Raw genomic sequence first — 16,856 nt, 5'->3', positions numbered from 1 at the left:
GCATCGCCACCCCTAATCTTAGGGTTTCATCCAAGTAAGCGCCATGCTGCCCTGATCGCTTTTTGCGATCAGGGCAGCGTTGTTCTTGCTTTTACCTTGGTATTACTCGTACTGAAGTGTTTTTGATGGCGAGTAGTGCTAGTTATCCTGATGTTCGTAGCATGGTTTTTAGTAGATTCATCGTGCTTTTATTGCCTATCATCTACGAATATCATGTTGTTTCTGTGCAGTCACGTTTCAATCCTATACTAATTCTTGTTGCATAGAATTAGTTGTACGGAGACAACACTCTGCTTCTTTTATATTTAGTAGATCTAGTCTGTTATGGTTTGCTCTTATACATAAGAGTTGGCGTAATATCTGCTAGGTTAGGCCTTGCAAACGGATTGGATGATCCGGTGGCGTATTAGATGCTTTGTCTTAGTCTTAACAGGGAATTGATCCGGGAATCGGCTTTAGCTTGTTCTTAGGCCTCTATTCTGGTTAAGGTTTAGTTATTTATTACGTTCATTAGGCCCAATCACGTGTAGGATGTTCCGATCTAACAGTGAAGCTTTTACCGTCATGGATTAGATTAGCTAGATTTAATTGAAGCAGCTTTACAGTTATTTGTTTATTTATCAATATCCGGATACATGCAGATCCAATCTGACACCGGGACTCGATCGACTCTTTAAAGCCGATGCAAGAGTTGTCCCGGGGATCCGACCACGGCTCGGACTTACGTTTCCACGTGTTTGTGTATGCATGCAAATCGTTGCAAGCACGTTCGCACCTTCCTGATCGGGTATTGGTCAGGTGGCACGCCCTGCGTCTTCATAAGCCGCGGCGTGTGCTGGAATTGCGGGCCGTTGACGAGGGAGCAGTGCCTGCCAGCGCCCCGGCGACCTCCCGGCTCTTCGTGTTACTTGTCGCTACTCGCCGGTGGGTTTTGACCGACAACAGCTGGCAACTAGTATTAGCCACTAGCCCACTATACAGTTCATGTCTCGCGTTCTAATCTGCTTCAGGAGACTCGAAAAAAAAATTGCGCAAGTAGAATTTGCATACCTGTTTACTGCTCCGTTTTACCTTTCACCCATGCCGTGACCTGATGTTACTATGTTTTAGCATCTACAACTATGGACAAATCTAGTCTACAATCTGAGCACAAACAGCAGCTTTTGCATCACTTCGCGCGTGTGGTCACCAGAAGCTGTTCAGGTAGTAGTCTCTGGCCACCTCGTCGCTGGCGCCGATCCCGGAGCAGCCGGCCGTCCGGGCCGTGTCCGAGCACTGGACGCAGAACCCGCCGCCGCGCGCGTGCGAGCACGACCGCCTCGACGCCCCCGCCCGCGACGTGACGCTCGACCGCGGCGCCGCCTCGGCCGGCGGCGCCGTCAGCCGCTGCCTCGGCGCGCTGTGGCACCGCGTCCTGGCGGCGGAGGACGCGGTGCCGGCCATGTACCGCGGGCTGACGAGCGCGTCCCGGTCCCGCGGCGCGGCGCGCCGCGGCGTGCTGCTTGCCAGGCTGTGCTCGACGCTCTTGGCAGGCGAGGAGTCGTGGGACGGCGCGAACCGGGTCGTGGTGTGCGCGGTCTTGGAGCCCCGGGGGTCGCGCTCGGGGGTGCTCCGCCGGAACGAGAGCCGCGGGGGCTGATGCTGCTTGCCGCCGGGCAGCGGCGAGCACGACGGCGTCGGCGCCGCGACGCGGTGGTACTCCGACGAGTGGTCCGGGTTGTAGCGGCTGCTCATACGGGACGACCGGGAGCGGAGGTGGCACGTGTCCATCTCCACGATCCGCGGGCTGCGCTCGTAGTTGGAGTCCGTGCTGTCGGACAGCCTCCGCCGGTGCGCCGGCGTCGCCGGCGTCTTCATCCGGACTTCCTGACCGTAGATCCTCTCCTGCATGCGGAAACGGACCACATAAAGTCATTAAAAAAATCCAGGTTCCAAGCCATGCAATGCAACTTCATCGACACGAACATCGTTAATTATATGAGATTTGCGCAAAAACAAAGCAAAACGTCTGGATTACTTCTTGTTCCATGGATTTCCGGTGCGAAGCATTCTTGACGGCGATGGAGTCGGACTGCAGCCGCATGAGCGTCTGCAGTCGGTGCAGCGTCATGGCCGCCTGCCTCCTCACCAGGTAGCCCCGCACCAGGGCCTGGATCTTGACGAGCGACCTGAGAGCTCGAAGCGCTCTCCTAGCCTGACACGATGGATTCAGAAACCCAATGTCAGACTTCCCTCCAGGAAAAAAAAATGTTATGGTTGAACAACTCCGGATTAGGTAGCGGGGCTTATGTCAGGCTACGTAATAATCAACTACTCTGCCGTCAAACAGAAACTTGATAGGACGCAGAAGTCATCGCCGGCGCAGAGCAACAGGGCAAAGAATTGCACGACTGAACAACATGCAGATTTTGTATAGTACCAACAGTACAAGTGCTAACAAACGACTGTGCATCGTCGAAAAGAAAAAGGATGCATGAGCAGAAGTGACATCAGATGCAACAACAATCTAGTCCACCTAGCCAAGCAGTAACAAACAAAGAGGCTGAAGAATATAGCAAAAATACTCTACACTGCGAGAAGATTCTGCATCGTTGCAAAGAAAGAAACTTCCATACTGCATGTTTTTAATTATATTCTTTAAAAAATATAAAAGCTCTACTACTCTACTGGGATTACTGCGTGAGTGAACAAAAAAAATGGGAAGAGATCAGAATGGGAAGAACAAATGGATACTGAGAACGATCATACCAGGTAGCCTCTGAAGGTTTTCTGGATCACGACGGCGGCCTTCTCCTCTCGAGCCCTCGCATCCTCCTTTGGCCTCGCCTGCGGCGACTCTGCCGCGGCAGTGGCGGCGGCGGGCTGACCCCACGACCGCGCGCCGCCGTCAGCTCCGCTCCTCCTCTGCTTCGCGAAGCTCCACCTCTTCTTCTCCCTCCCCGACCCGCCGCTCCAATCGGTAGCAGCATGGTTCACCTGGAGTCCTACGTGGTCCTCCTTCCTGCCCGCCAGTAGATGCTTGAGCCATCTCACGACGCGCTTCATGCTGCTGCAATTCTCTGCGCGCAAGAATGCGAGGAACAGAATAACTCGGTAAATGAAAGGAATGGGGGCAAGTGTTACAGCAAAGGGAGGCAAACAGGCGACGAGCTCCTCAGTCTGAGGAGCCCAATCAGAGAAGAAACCAACCGTTGCAAATGCACTTTTTTTTGGGGGGAAAGATAAAATACACTCAGATGAGAAATCTCAGAAGGCGAAGGAAGCGGCAAACGATCTGTGCCTCCAGCTTGAGAGAAAAGGAGCCTTTGGAACAGCCAAAGGAGAGGCCTGGAGCAAGAAACACCTCACAACCTTTTCGTTCCGTAGGCGAAAGCCGCAAGGCCAGAACAAGGCGAATTGTACGGTGGGATAGCAAAAACCAAGCACAACTGGTAGAGATGCTCGCGAGATGAAAGGAAGAAGCTTCGAAGTTGCAGGGCAAGCAGCGGCAAAAGAGGCAGCCGGGGAATCAAGCAGGGAATTACCGGGCCCCGTAGAGAGAAAGCCGGCGAGGTTTACGCGCAGGCGTCGTGCAGCCCCCGAAGAGGAAAGCGGCTGAGCTTTCGCTGAAAACCACGCGCGCGGATCAGCCTGGAACCGTAAAAAAACAGCAGGGATCCCAGCGGGCAGCGGCAGCGGGCGAGCGGATTAGTAGCAGGGGACGGGGCGCCGGAACTGACGCGTGGGCCTCCACGACTCGGCACCGCACGGTCAGCAGCCGCGGCCGGACAGGCACAAGGTTTTAAATCGCCGGCTAAGATGTTTAGCAGCAGAGCTGCCGCTACGGCGTTTAGCGGGCTATAGCCGGTATTTAGCGAGCTATAGCCGGCTTTAGCGGACTAAATGTCATAGCGTTTGGCCTTCTTAGAAACTATAGCCGTTTATAGCGGAAGCTATAACCGGCTATTTAAAATCTTGGGCAGGCACTCCAAGCTCACGAGAGCTTCCCCGCCGCCTCGCTTGCTCCCGGCCCAAGGCTCCGAGCGCAAGCCAACAACGGTGCAAGCCAAGCTCCAGACGACCAGCTCAGGCGGCGCGCGCCGTCGCGTTGCAAGTCCTCGCCCGTGCTGCCAAGGCACACGTGCCCGCGACCCGTCCGTCCCCCCGGCTCTGCGTGCACGAGTAAAAACGGCGCCGGGGAACGAGGGGGCCGAGCAGCCCGGTAACAGAGCGAAGCGAAGGCGCCATGGGTATGGGTAACAGTGACACGCACCTAGAACGGCCAGGCGGGCGGGCCGGGACCGGGAGATCAGATCGGCTGGGCGGTTCGATGGCGCCAAGATCCGCCGGTCCTGGCTTCGCGGGCGCCAGCCGCGCCCCACCACTGGGAACGTGTCGTCCCTTGGAAGTACACGCGCAACGGCGAGCGGATCCGCTCTCCTGGGCCTGGCACGCCGCCCACTTGTTCCGGGCTCCGGACGCGCTCGCCGCCTGCCCGTGGTCGTGGACGTGGCTGCTGGCCGCGCCGGCCAGGGGCCAGAGCCCCCCTTCTATCTATACCGTGCGCGGTGGCCGGCGCGTCCCCTGCATCTCTGCCCGCCTGAACAAGTAAAAAAGGAAAAAGTTTGCAGGTTCGGTCATGCTGCTGCGAGGCAGTACGTCTGGTCCGGTCCGATCCGGCCGGCCCAATAAATTTGGCTTCCTTCGCGCGGTTGCGCCACGAGGCGGGCAGCTGCTCACGGGCTAGTCAGCCGTCCCGGCCGGCTAGCTCATCCGCTCCGAGCCTGAATGGTCAACCCTCGAAAGGTACTGCTGGCTTACTGGCATGTAGACAGGTAGGGGCGCTGCCAGGTGCCATGCGGCATGCGCGCTGGAAGAGGATCGCTTGCACTAGGGCACAGTAATCCGTTGACCGTTGGTCCTCCGTGCGCCGGTGTTCATGATGGGGGTGTACCTCTCGTGCGGCTGCTCTGTTTCGCTGCGCGCGGCAGGTCCATATGCATATGCACGCATGGGCATGGGCACCTACTAGAGGCGACGGAACTACAGTTCGTGTCAGCGCCGTCAGTGCACGAGCACGACGCCAGTCCACAGAACCGTTTCTTGGATCGGTGGACGCTCCCCAGTTCCGCGACCGCCGAAGGAGCCTTTTGCCCTGCACCGCGCGCTGCTGTGCATGGTCAAATCAAATGTGGCTCCGTTTTCTACGCCACCACAACACGACCGCACCATGTGGATGGATGGATTTTCATGGCTCCATGTGTAGTACTCCACGGACTCGTGTGGCCAGGATAAGATAACGACCTGGTATCAGTTTCCCCTGCCTGGTTTTGGCTTTAGGTGCAACAGCGCATGTGCCAACGCAACATGCACGCATTTCGCCTGTTGTCCGCCCGGAAAACGACGGCGAGCTGCCGCGACACAGCCACTCCGTCGGGCGTCGGCTCATCGGCTGTGCGTGGATTCCTTGGTCCTTGCTAGCAGGCGTAGGCCGGCCGTTGATCGGACAAAGGCTCGTGACTCCATCAGCCCGCTACCTAAAACCGCATGCGTCTTTTATGTGTGGTCTCCAGCAGGAATTTTCGCCCGGGTCGGCCCCCCGGCCGCCTGCCTGCTGGTGAGAGACGTTACCAGCAACCACCAAGAGCACGGACCCGCCGCGGTGGTCCGTGTTGACTTGCTGTCACCCCTCGTTTTCGGTTCTCTCTCCCTTTCGCTAACTAGGAAAAACGGGCTAGGAGAAAGTGAGAAACGGGCGCGCTGTCACGTTGAGCTTCTTGTCGCTGCTCTCTGGATTAAGAAAATCATCAGCTGCCGGCCCGTCGTCGCTCGTGCCGTATGGGCTTCGGATAAGCACCCCCACCACCAGCCACGACGACGTATACAGCTGGTCCACAAGAGTGTATCCATACTAGAACTAGAACGGCGAAGGCTTGGAATCGGCACGGTCCGAGCATGGCGGGAACCTTGCGGGCGACGTTTTCGTGGATGCCAGCGCCCGCCGGTCCACCGCCGACCGCTCTTCGTTCCAATTTCTGTGGCCGCTGCAGGGCTGGAACTCCAGTACAAATAATCCGCGGTGTTGGAGATTCTGTACGTGTTTCCTGTGGCCGAGACCCGAGGGAAATCCAGCCAGCCGGGAGGGGAGCCGGAAGTAGGCGGCAACCGTGCGAGTCCGGCTCCGACGGAGCAGGAATTGACCCGTCCCAGGTCCAGTCCACACTCCACACCACACGGGAACAGGAACCGTGCATGGTGCATCTACTGTCATCGCGAACAGGAACTGCTAATGATACTGCCTGCTGGCCCCGCGCCATGGGCCTGTCAAGGAGGAGAAAAAGGTAGATGGACAGACGCTGAAGCCAATCAGTCGCATCGTACCGTTGCGGCTAGAGGCAGCTCCAGCCGATTCCGCAAGCGGAGATGTGACCTCGACATGCCGTGCAGCGCCGGCAAAAGTCCCCGTGCCTGACCGGGCACGCATCGCCAGTAGCTAGCTGGGCGACGCGACCGTGTTCAGTGCAATAGTATGGTATAGTACGTGCTCCACGGTGAGCTGCACCATGGTCGCACGACGCTGGACGCCTGGACGGAGCTGCTTGCGCCTGCCACGATCAGCGCCGTTGAAATTCATGGATCGCCGTGGCGCGCCCTGTTGAGCTCGGCAGAAGATTCCTCGTCCCCCACACTGTTGGCGTGGGCCCTCTCGGCCGGCATTGAACACGCCCGCTGGCCGCTTCAGGCTGTCCGCAGCGGCCCTGTAAAAGAAACGCAACGGAGCTTACAGAGCCGCTTATAGGAAACAAAAACCCGCAGCGCGGCTATGTAAGCGTTGCACTATTGTACCGTAGCGCCTTTCGTCCGCAATTCCCAGAGAAGCTTGTGGACGTGCGCTATGCTCCACGTCGGCCGCAGCCAACCACCCCGCGCGCATCCCACCGTAGCTCCCTGCAGCGCCGCGTCCGCCCGCGCTGCCGAGGGAGGGAGGACGGCTTGCCGAACACTGCCGCCGCGCGCCACCGAGGGAGGAGGACGGCTCGCCGGCCACGCGGCCCGCCTCGCCGCGCGTCGCGAGCTCCATGGGCGCCGGCCACGCGCTGCCTCCCCACCCTCCACGCCGGCAGAGAGAGACCCCGGGGGGCGGCGCCATGGACTCACGCTGTCGCGGCCTCCGCCCCACCCAGATCCACTCCTTGGCCCGCCATGGATCCCCGGGAGGTGGTGCCGCGCGGCGAGCTCCAGGTGCCTGGCCTCCGCGCGCTCAGAGGAGGAGGGGAGGAGGACAGGGGAGGGGCGGCGCCTAGCAGGAAAGGAGGCCGGGGAGGACGGCCGCGGCCAGCGAGGGAGGCGAGGCCGCCGCTCGCGCGCCTCGCCGTCACTGAGTCCGCGCCGACGCCGCGACGAGCTGCGTGGAGGGGAGCAGAGGAAGAGCCCCACCGCGCATGCTCCCCCACTGCGGGGGCGCGGAGCTCGAGCAGGGGCCCAACCGCGGCCGCCCCGCCGCGGAGCCGGGGCCGCGCGCCGCGGAGCCGTGGCATGCACCGGCCACCCGTCGTGGCGTGTGCCTGCCCCCCGCGCTCGGTCCGTGTCGCCGGGGGTGGGGCCACGCCGGGCCGCGCGTAGGCCGCCCCGCCGCCGCCCCTGCTCGAGCTCACCATGGACACCGTGGCGCGCGGGGACGCCGCAGCACGTGGGACGCCGCCGCGCAGGGGAGGCCGGAGGCCTTCACCCCGCCCCGCCGTGGGATCTGGCCGGCACAGGCTCTTGCCGCGCGGAGAGGGGCGCGGAGTCGAGTGGGAGGGAGGGAGGGAAGAGAAGGGAGCAGGAGGGGGCTGCGCGCCGGCGGGAGGGCGCAAGAGAGGGCGCGGCGTGCCAGCGGGAGGAGCAGGGGAGGAGAACGAGAGAGAGAGAGCGGGGAGAGAGAGAGAGTGGACGCCGACGGGGTAAAAAAATATCTGACCTGTGGGCCCGTCTGCTGGTAGTTGGTATAGAGTGGAGATATAGAGAGTGAACGGATGCAGTAAAACTGAATATAGAGAGGAGAATTTCGATGACCAAACAGAAATATTCTTTTTAAAAAATGAATTTAGAGAGTGACGAGTGCGGAGAACCCTTACCAGTACGATGCGCGCCACGGCGGAGATATCTGAACTCTGATCCAGTCCAGAGTCCACCGGGCGCCACTCCCTCCACGCTGCTCATCCTGGCGAGGCTGCACGCAGCACGCCTGCACGAGCAGAGGAAGGACAGGAGGAGACAGGAACGGAAGCGGCCACAGTACCTTGACTGGAAAGCCGCAATCAATCGGGGCCGGGCCGCCCCGGACCGGAGCTAGGCTGCTCGCTAGCTGCCTGCTGCACTGCATGCGAGCAGGAGAGGCAGCGGGTAGTCGTCCAGCAGGCGACGTGCTCGCGGCGGCCACGCCCTGCCCGGCGCCGCTTGGCGCCGCCGCGGCCGCGCGCGCAGGCCGGTAGCCATGGCAGCTGGAGTGGCGCTTCTTTCTGAAATCTGAAACGACGGGCGGGCTTGCGGTCAAAAAAGGGTTGCATTGGGTATGCGCAGGACGCGTCGTCGTCAGAATTCAGAAAGCACGCGATCAGGCGGACATCGAATCGGAGGCTGGAAGCGGACGAGACGTTGCATTACGCGGCCGCTGGCGCGACGTCGCTAGTTCTTAGTAATGGCATCCGGCGCTCTTCTGATTGGAGCATCGACCGAGGCTGGTTGAAGCGAACCCATCAGCGGCGGCTTAAGTGCGAACCATTACTATGACAAGTCGAGGGGGGGGGGGGGGGGGGCAGTTATCAGTGTCCTGAAAGGCGACGGGTCATCTGATTTCGAAACGACGAGGTGTAACGCGGACACCTGACGGCAAAGGCATGGACGTCGTCGAGAGCAGCTGCGCACGATGCGTAGAGAACGACCGCCCCTAAAACTAGAGATGCTGATTGTCGTGGTGTGGCAAACCACAGTCGGGTAGCGGAATGCACCCGCCTAAGTCCAGAGGATGATTACTCGGGGGTTAGCTAGGACTAGTTCGATCTCCTGGAAGAACACGATGAACACAGTCAGTTTAGAGTGGTTCAGGCCGCCGGAGCGTAATACCCTACGTCCACTGTGTGGTGTATTGCTTGAGTCTGGGTGAGCTCGGAGAGAGCTTGGTCTGTGTGTGTGTGCTCGAGCCCAGCGTGAGTCTGAGAATCTGTGTTCTCGCGGGCGTGCTCTCCCTTTTATATATCCAAGGGGAGCACATACACTGAGCGGGGCCCCAACATGTGGACCCGGCGATGTATTATAAACTACACTTTGGCCTTCAATGCCTCAGATCCGGAGATCTTGTCGTCGGCTTCCGTGCGTAGCTTCTGACCATGGATGGTTTTGAGCTGTCCTGTCAGAGTAGAGTCTAGCCTCTGCAGCCGCGCGTTTAGGTCATGATGAAGCGCCGAACTACTGGCTCAGTCACTGTAGCAGCGTGCACCGTTGATTCAGTCAGTAGCTGGTCATCATGACTCGTCGCCCATGCGCGCGGCGCTGAGTCTTTAATGCTTGTCTTGGTAACTGACGAGCCGCCTCGGTAACTGGCGATCCACAGTGTGGACTGACAAAAGCTGCCCCATGCCCAGAGGCAGTAGAGCCTGCCTCAACCACTCGCACTTAATGCGGGTGGGTGAGGGAGATTCCAGCGGAAGGCTTGCGCCTGCGCCCGCGTCTGCGTGACACGTGGCGGCTCCGGACCCCTCCCGAGCAGCTAGCTGAGCCGAGAGCTCACGGGGGTCCGGATAGGCATGTGGAGGGCCCAGACCCATCTGCGGGAGTCCGGACGGCACGTGGGGGTCCCGGTCCGCGGTCACAGGTACTGAGCATTTCCACCTCTAGGGCACGTGGTGACACCGGACCCGTCTCCGAGCGGGAAGCGGGTCCGGGACTGTTAGTCCGGTGAGATGGAGTCGGACCCCAGGGGTCCGGCTGCTCAGCTCCTTAAGACGTAGTTACGGATAACTACGCGAGTCTTGGCACAGTAAAAATGCGTACCCAGCTGCAGGGCACCGACACTGATGAAACGTCGTCCACACGGGACGCTCGTAATTCCTTGCTTCGGGCGTAATGGCACGATGAGTACATGATTTTGGAAAATAAAATAAAATTTCCGACGCATTCCCTGATCAAGATTATCTCTGAAGTTGGAAATGCCCCACGAGCATTCACTTGAATTTGTTGGGCCAAAATGGCAAGTCCACTCAAATGCCCCATGTAAGTTCAAAAAAACAAAAAAAAATGTCCCACGGGCCGTTACGGTTCATGACATTAGCAACTCGAGTGGGCTGGAAGGGCACAGCATCCCAACTTGCCTGAATTGTGAAAGGCACCAATCATTTAGTTGATAATTGCATCCTGTGATAAACGCAGCAAAATCTAGTAAAACCTCGGATTTTGAGTTTTGCCTGCTGTTCCATTTTGTGACCTAACATTTAACAGCAACAAACTTGCGAGTTGCAATTTTACTGTCGAACTATTTTAACTTGCGATGTCTACTGCATAATTTATCTTGTTCTCTGAAACACAGGACCAAGACTTCTCAGGTTACCCTAGATAAGGACAAGTCGGCGTCATCTTCCAACTCATCTGTATGCCCTGAGATGTGAAGTGGCTTTGGATGCCTCATTTCCTGTTTGGCTGTTTCTTGATATTCGCTAACATCCTTTCTTGATGTGAACTCCATTTTTGCAGGTTTCGGGTGTGCTGCCAGTGAGAGTTGATCTCAACAAAGTTAGAGAGGCAAAGAGACGTGCTATCCTTCAAGCACAACATGAGGGATGCCTTGGAAGCTATAGAAGTTTTGATTCCATCTTTGGGAATTACCTTGTTCCTGTTATCCGAAGCAACGACACATTTGATCAGATTGGGACGAAATGAACAAGAATGGCAATTCGTGAGGTTGTGAATACTGAATGGGGCGGTACTGCTAATTTTTGCAACTTCCTTTCAGAGTGTGACCAGATACCGCATACTTAGGTGCTGACAGTTCATCTAAAGATAACAAGTTATTGTCAGCCCATACTTCAGTAATACCCAGGCACCCAGCTGGAGGTGCTGTTTGTCCATATTCCCAACTTGTAAGATCTCGACAGCGGCAAAAAGGAAACCATTTGCCTGCAGCATGCAATACAGGTCTAGTGGTGAAAAAGCTCCGCGTCGTGGCAAGCATCTGTTAGTGTGTTACTTTTCCTTTTTTCTAGTGGGAATTTTTTCGGTCCCTGGTATCACTCCACACGCCCCCCCTTAAGGAATGCACATATGGATCTTAATCATTTTATTCTCATACCCTTTCATGTTTATTCTAGTATTGCATCTTGTACCCTCTGATCACCGGTACCTCTTTTTCCAAAGCTTCTGCAACGCAACAGATTGTCTGGAACTCAAATCTCGTCCGGTGCGGTTTGCTCGCTGGTTCGGCTGGGGCTGGTGAACGTTATGACACATAAGTACTGTAGCTACATAACAGTTCCTCAAGCCAGCGCTGGCTGCCCCGGCTGGTGTAACTCTTGCAACGCGCCTAGTCTATGCTCCATGATCTGCCAGTCAGCTACCAATTGCCGTTACATTTTTCCTGTCTCGACTTTTAAGCCACTCGCTCTGCAAGTACAGTCTCTGTATTGTTTTTTTTTTGCGAAAGGGAAACTGTATTAAACAAGCATACAATACATCCCTGCTTTTTTGTAGGAAACACCCCGGTACAAAGAGTATTGACGCACACACCCGGTAATGTCTCCATCGTCATCTTCGGCAACTCCCTCAGACGGAAGTCCGGCAAGGTCCTCCTTCCGCCATGCTGCAGGACCCCAAGAGCTTGGTAATAGCTGCAGGAGCCAACACCTAGGACCATCCCCGGCGCCTTGAATCCGGTGAACGCATATAGCCATCCTCGCAGCACGGACGGAAGAGGAAAGGAATCCGCCCCGGCGACCATCAGACCACCGGTCGGAAAAGGAGCCCGCTGTCGCTAGCCGCACCAGCAACCCGGGAGAAGAAAGCATCGCAGGGAAAAGAAATATTCGATTCCCTTTCGCAGCAAAAGAGAGGCGCACATACCTCATGGCGACGCTGCCGGAAAAGATCCAGCAGCCATCGGTGCCTCCAGAGAGGACCCTTTTTCGCCGACGAATGGCTCCGCCACTCCCGGCCAACCTGGCTCCGCCGTCGATAGCCGGCGAGCAAACTCTATCTCCGCCGCCAACTACCGGCGACGAGCAAAACCTAGCCCTAGGAGAAGAACAACCTAAGCTATATACATCCGCACGGCGATTCCGTGGCCCATCCCCCTCTCCGACGCCGAAGCGGCCATCGGAGAGGAAGAAGGCTGCCGGAATCGCCGCCGGAATCGGCAGGCTCCTCGAAGTCGCCCGTTCCGCCCTCTTCACTGTAGATGGGGGAAAACGGTATTGTTTATATCACTCAAATCGCTTGCTTTTACACAAGTGCAATGTCCATTGTTTGTAGGAACAGGAGCTTCGTCCTTCAGAGGAGTAAAGGGCACAGTTGGTTAGAGCATCTTCCTCACGTCTCTGACTGTGGGCCTGTTTGGCTCCAGTACTTTTTCCAAAAGTCCCTATCACATTAAAAGGAATCTTACTATTTTATATTATTAAATAAAATTTGTTTATAAATGTTTTTTGACAGCTGAGTGCTTTTTCGCGAGACGAATCTAATGAGCCTAATTAATCGATGATTGGCTACAGTGATGCTACAGTAACCATTCGCTAATCATAGATTAAGATATATCATTAGATTCGTCTCGCAGTTTAGCCCCAGGGTTCTGCAGTTAGTTTTATAATTAATATTTATTTAATACTTCTAAATACTAAAAAGTCCCTGGGACTTTTTTGAAGTCCCTGTTTCTAAACACCCCTGTATCACGCTGCACGCTGCACGCTGCGTCCAAAAGCTGCTTGACATGGCGCCAAACTGCCAATCATGGAAGCACGGAGCCATACCCAACCAACCCTCGTCCCCAGAGCTTTGAGGATGCCGTCAACATTTCTCAGCTCTTGGCTTACGGGCGGGGGCGCGTCACGCATCCGTCCATGCCGCAGCGCCCACCCACCCGGCGGGGAAGAAGCGCCTTGTTCGGCTGGCGGATTCAGCCGGATTCAGCCAGCCACAACAATATTTTTCTCTCACACAAAATCAGCCCAGCCACCAGCTAACCAGCCAGCCAACAGTATTTTCCTCTCACACGAAATCAGCCAGCCAGCCAGCCGAACAAGACAAAGGACTTAGGAGGGGACCCACCTGTCGAAAGCAACTCCTCTGTAATACTACTGCTCCCTCACTGATATGTGAGGCTGGACCCACGTGTTAGGAACTCAACTGCAGAGGGCTACTGCACAGAATCCTCCCAGCACCTGTCGGCGGCGTCGGGAGCGACTGCCGAGGCGCTGCTCTGTCCTCAGTCCTGTGGCGGTTGGTGGCGCCGTTCCCGGCCGCCGTCGACCCCACGCCACGCGAGATGGGCTCCTCCTCCTGGCCCAGCACGCATCTCCGGGCGGGGGCCATTGCCACCGGCACGGCCGCGGGCAAAGCTAGTTAGCGCGTGCTATGCTCGATCTCGGACAGCGTGTGTTTTTTCTTTTTAAGGAAAATTTATCTCTCCAAAATTTTCTACTTTTAGAAAGTTTCTTACAACATATGTATGGATACCTTTTTTTCATCGGGTACTATTTTTCAAAATAACCATAGGTTTTACGGTAATTTTTACGCATAAACTTTTCCAACCAATTATAGATAATTTTTTAATACGTACAAATTTTATGCATAACTTTTTTCCAATCTGCTTACTAAATCAGAATTTGAATATAAATTTCACAAAATTTTCGCACACAACTTTGATGCATAAGTTTGTCAACAGCTAGTAAAAATACAAATTGTAAAAATACAACTTGTCGAGATAAATTTTCAACACAAATCCTATGAATATGTAACCAGAAAGACTTCTCGGACAAACTTTTACGTATAAGTTCATCATACAACTTCTAAGCACAATACTTGATACAATATTTTAGTACAATATTTTTAAAATTTTTATCAACAGAATTTCTCTAGAGAAACACACACTGTAGAAAGGAAAATTCAAACTAAAAAGAAAGAATGATAAATGCTAGCTGCTGCCCAAGCGAAATCAGATTAATACCTGAGCAGTCACGTCAAGGCACGGCCAGCCGGTCAGCCGCGTCGCCAGCTATAGCATCGCGCGCCACGAAGCGATACGACACGCGATTGTTGTTTTGGATTTGCGCCGCAGGTGCCCCCGTTCTTCCGCGGAGGCTATTCCTCGCGCGCGCGAGTGCAGTCCGACCTATCGTAGAAGGGGTTCCGTCGCGCGCGCACGTTCCGTTGACCGCCCTCGTTTCTTCTTTCTGCGTTTCACCAGGCCCATTAAGTTATTTCGGCCCATATAAACCAGCGTCTTTTCTTCTGCTTCATTTCCCGATCAGCTGCTTAGGGTTTCGATTCGCTTCGGCGGCGGCTGCGCTTTCGATTCGCTGGCGTACTTGATGCTGTTAGGCGATTCCATTTCTGCGCAGTCCAAGGTGCATTTCCTTTCTGATCTCTCTTTTATGCTCCTCTGTTTTCTTCTAATCTGTGAACTAATTTTGCACATTCGTAACCTAGAGAGCTCATGAGTAGGTTCTGTTCTTCTCATCAATCTCTCGCTATAATTTGGTAACACAATTTAGTTCATGATCATATTCATCTGGATCACGTTGTCGATATTATCATTCCCTCCATGTCTTCTTTTTGTTTGTTCGTCTGGAACAGTCAACTTTCTCCTAGGCTTCCCATCTTTTTGATTATTCATACTAATCTTGTTTACTACTATTAGATGGTTTTGTTTGTTAACACATATTTACTAATATGCTCCGGAGTGTGATTTCTGCTACAATCTTGTATCTTGTGTTGTAGTTTAGTTCTCAGATTCATTTTGTACTGAATGATTAGGCAGTTTTTTTTGCTCATCAAATTTGTTGATGGATCTAGTCTGTTACCAAACTTTTGTATTACATAAAGACCTATTTTACTTAAAGTGTTTTGTACTGAATTAATTAGGTACTATTTTTTTAACAAGTTTTATGTATCCTTTTTCTGATTTTGTTTTTTACTTTTGTTAGCTATGGTTACGAACATGGATCGTTTGAAGGTTCGCTTTTCCAGCAAGTGTTTTAAAAAAGTAGCTGATTCTCTCTCTGAAGATCAAAAAGGCTTTGTTGTTAAGCATGGCTTTCAGAATCTTTTGGGTGTTCAGAAGTTCAGTGTACCTATCCCTTTACTGGAATGGGTGATGGGTCAGGTTGTTGTAGATCTTTGTGAGTTTAAGCATAGAACCAAGTCTTTCAAGCTCTCCAGATACATGGTTCAGCAAATTCTTGGAATTCCATCCGGAGATATTCCAATTGATCTTCATAATCCAGTCCCCAAGATCTGTGACCAAGCTACTCAGCATAATTCTCTCTTTATGCATGGTTCTAAACTTCCAATTCCTGAAGCTATTGATAGACTTCTTGCTGACCATGATGAGGAATCTTTTATGAGGATGTTCATGTTTGTTGCTCTTTCTACTGTTATTTGCCCTTCCACTTAGAATTTTATTAACCTCAATTATTGGCGTGCAACCTGAAAAAGATTGTCTGGTAAGTTTTAAAATGCTTCAAGTTCAAATACAACCTGGAAATATTTCCTAAATGGACTGAATTATCTTTTTCAACAAAATAGATTGTTTCTAAAACTTTTTAAAGTAACTGTTTGAACAAATCATATTAGTTCAGAAATACTTTTTCACTAATGGTTTGTTCTATATTTTATTTCCAGGTTCATATTCCTTGTTTTATTGACAAACAATGGGTCATAATTGTTGTCAACTTTAACAAAAGAAGGTTTGATATATTATCTCCAGAATATGGTGCAGATAAAACAATGAAAGTGATTAATTCTGTGGTATACAACTTTAGACTTTTCTTTATATTGGGCTTTCCATCTTTCCAAATTTTCAACATCCGTGACTTCACTGTATGCTATATTTACGTTCCAAAACAACAATCCATGTAAGTTATTCAATTTCATTCTCTACATCTTCCTTTTTCCTAAGGAGCATAAAAACTTCAGTAATAATTTTCTTCAGCTCTAATATAGATCGGACTCTGGCATATTTGTTACTTGTTTCATGGAATCTTTTGATGGAACGAACATCACCTGGTTCACAAAGGTAAATAGAATTCTTTTTCAAACAGACATTTCTTCTTACTCTTTATTCAAGGCACCCTCATTTTTTTTTGTTGACAATGTACCAGTCTGACATCCAAGCCATACGAGAGAAGAAACTATTTCAGTTAATATTCAGTAAGGAAAACAAAGCAAGGGCTCAAGTAGTTTCAAACTTCAAGAAACAATATGTAAGTTAATTCTTTCTTCAATTCAAAGTTATCTTTTTTTGTGGATTTTTCTTATTCATTAACCAATTGTGAAATTTGTTTCTGCAGAATGTAGGAGAGTATTAGTAAGAGGCCATTTTGTGGAAGACTGAACAACTGTTCCATCAATGCAGCTGTTATGTTTCAAACTTTCTAGCCAGTACAAATATAGTGTAGCTTATTATCAACATGGAATCTATCTTTTTAGATTTTCAGACATTTTTTATTTGTAAATTTTTCTACCTTTAGTTTGTACAAGTTGAATTTACTTGTTTCATTCTACAGTTGGTTGAGAACACTCTGAATTGTATGGCGTTTTGAAATGCTTTTTGATAGAACAAAATGTTCCAACACTTTTCGGAACATTCTGAAATGTTCCAACATTCTGAAACATTCTGAAATGTTCTGAAATGT

At 52.9% G+C, this 16,856-nt stretch overlaps 1 protein-coding gene and 1 long non-coding RNA gene across 4 annotated transcripts; one reads left to right on the top strand and one right to left on the bottom strand.

Annotated features, from left to right (window-relative positions):
* Positions 1 to 1,027: 1,027 nt before the first annotated feature.
* Positions 1,028 to 3,759, bottom strand: LOC120708001 (protein IQ-DOMAIN 14-like). 3 transcript variants are annotated; one of them, XM_039993073.1, is made up of 4 exons: positions 3,525 to 3,759; positions 2,749 to 3,059; positions 2,018 to 2,194; positions 1,028 to 1,884 (listed from the first exon to the last, which is right to left on the bottom strand). In XM_039993073.1, the coding sequence occupies exons 2-4, from the start codon at positions 3,043 to 3,045 to the stop codon at positions 1,186 to 1,188; spliced, it is 1,173 nt and encodes a 390-aa protein (XP_039849007.1). In that variant the 5' UTR covers positions 3,046 to 3,059; positions 3,525 to 3,759; the 3' UTR covers positions 1,028 to 1,185. The 3 variants fall into 3 exon arrangements, with proteins under 3 accessions (XP_039849007.1, XP_039849009.1, XP_039849008.1); XM_039993075.1 differs by lacking the exon at positions 3,525 to 3,759 and adding an exon at positions 3,190 to 3,512; XM_039993074.1 differs by lacking the exon at positions 3,525 to 3,759 and having other exon boundaries at positions 2,749 to 3,512.
* A 10,540-nt stretch (positions 3,760 to 14,299) lies between these two features.
* Positions 14,300 to 16,795, top strand: LOC120710741. Its single transcript, XR_005690001.1, has 6 exons — positions 14,300 to 14,567; positions 15,147 to 15,665; positions 15,844 to 16,076; positions 16,165 to 16,237; positions 16,323 to 16,424; positions 16,512 to 16,795. It is a non-coding gene; the product is annotated as an uncharacterized LOC120710741 (long non-coding RNA).
* The last annotated feature ends 61 nt before the right edge of the window (positions 16,796 to 16,856 follow it).

Source organism: Panicum virgatum, chromosome 5K (genome assembly GCF_016808335.1).
Source record: "Panicum virgatum strain AP13 chromosome 5K, P.virgatum_v5, whole genome shotgun sequence".
NCBI lineage: Eukaryota > Viridiplantae > Streptophyta > Magnoliopsida > Poales > Poaceae > Panicum > Panicum virgatum.
This window is presented reverse-complemented; position numbering and strand designations above follow the sequence as displayed.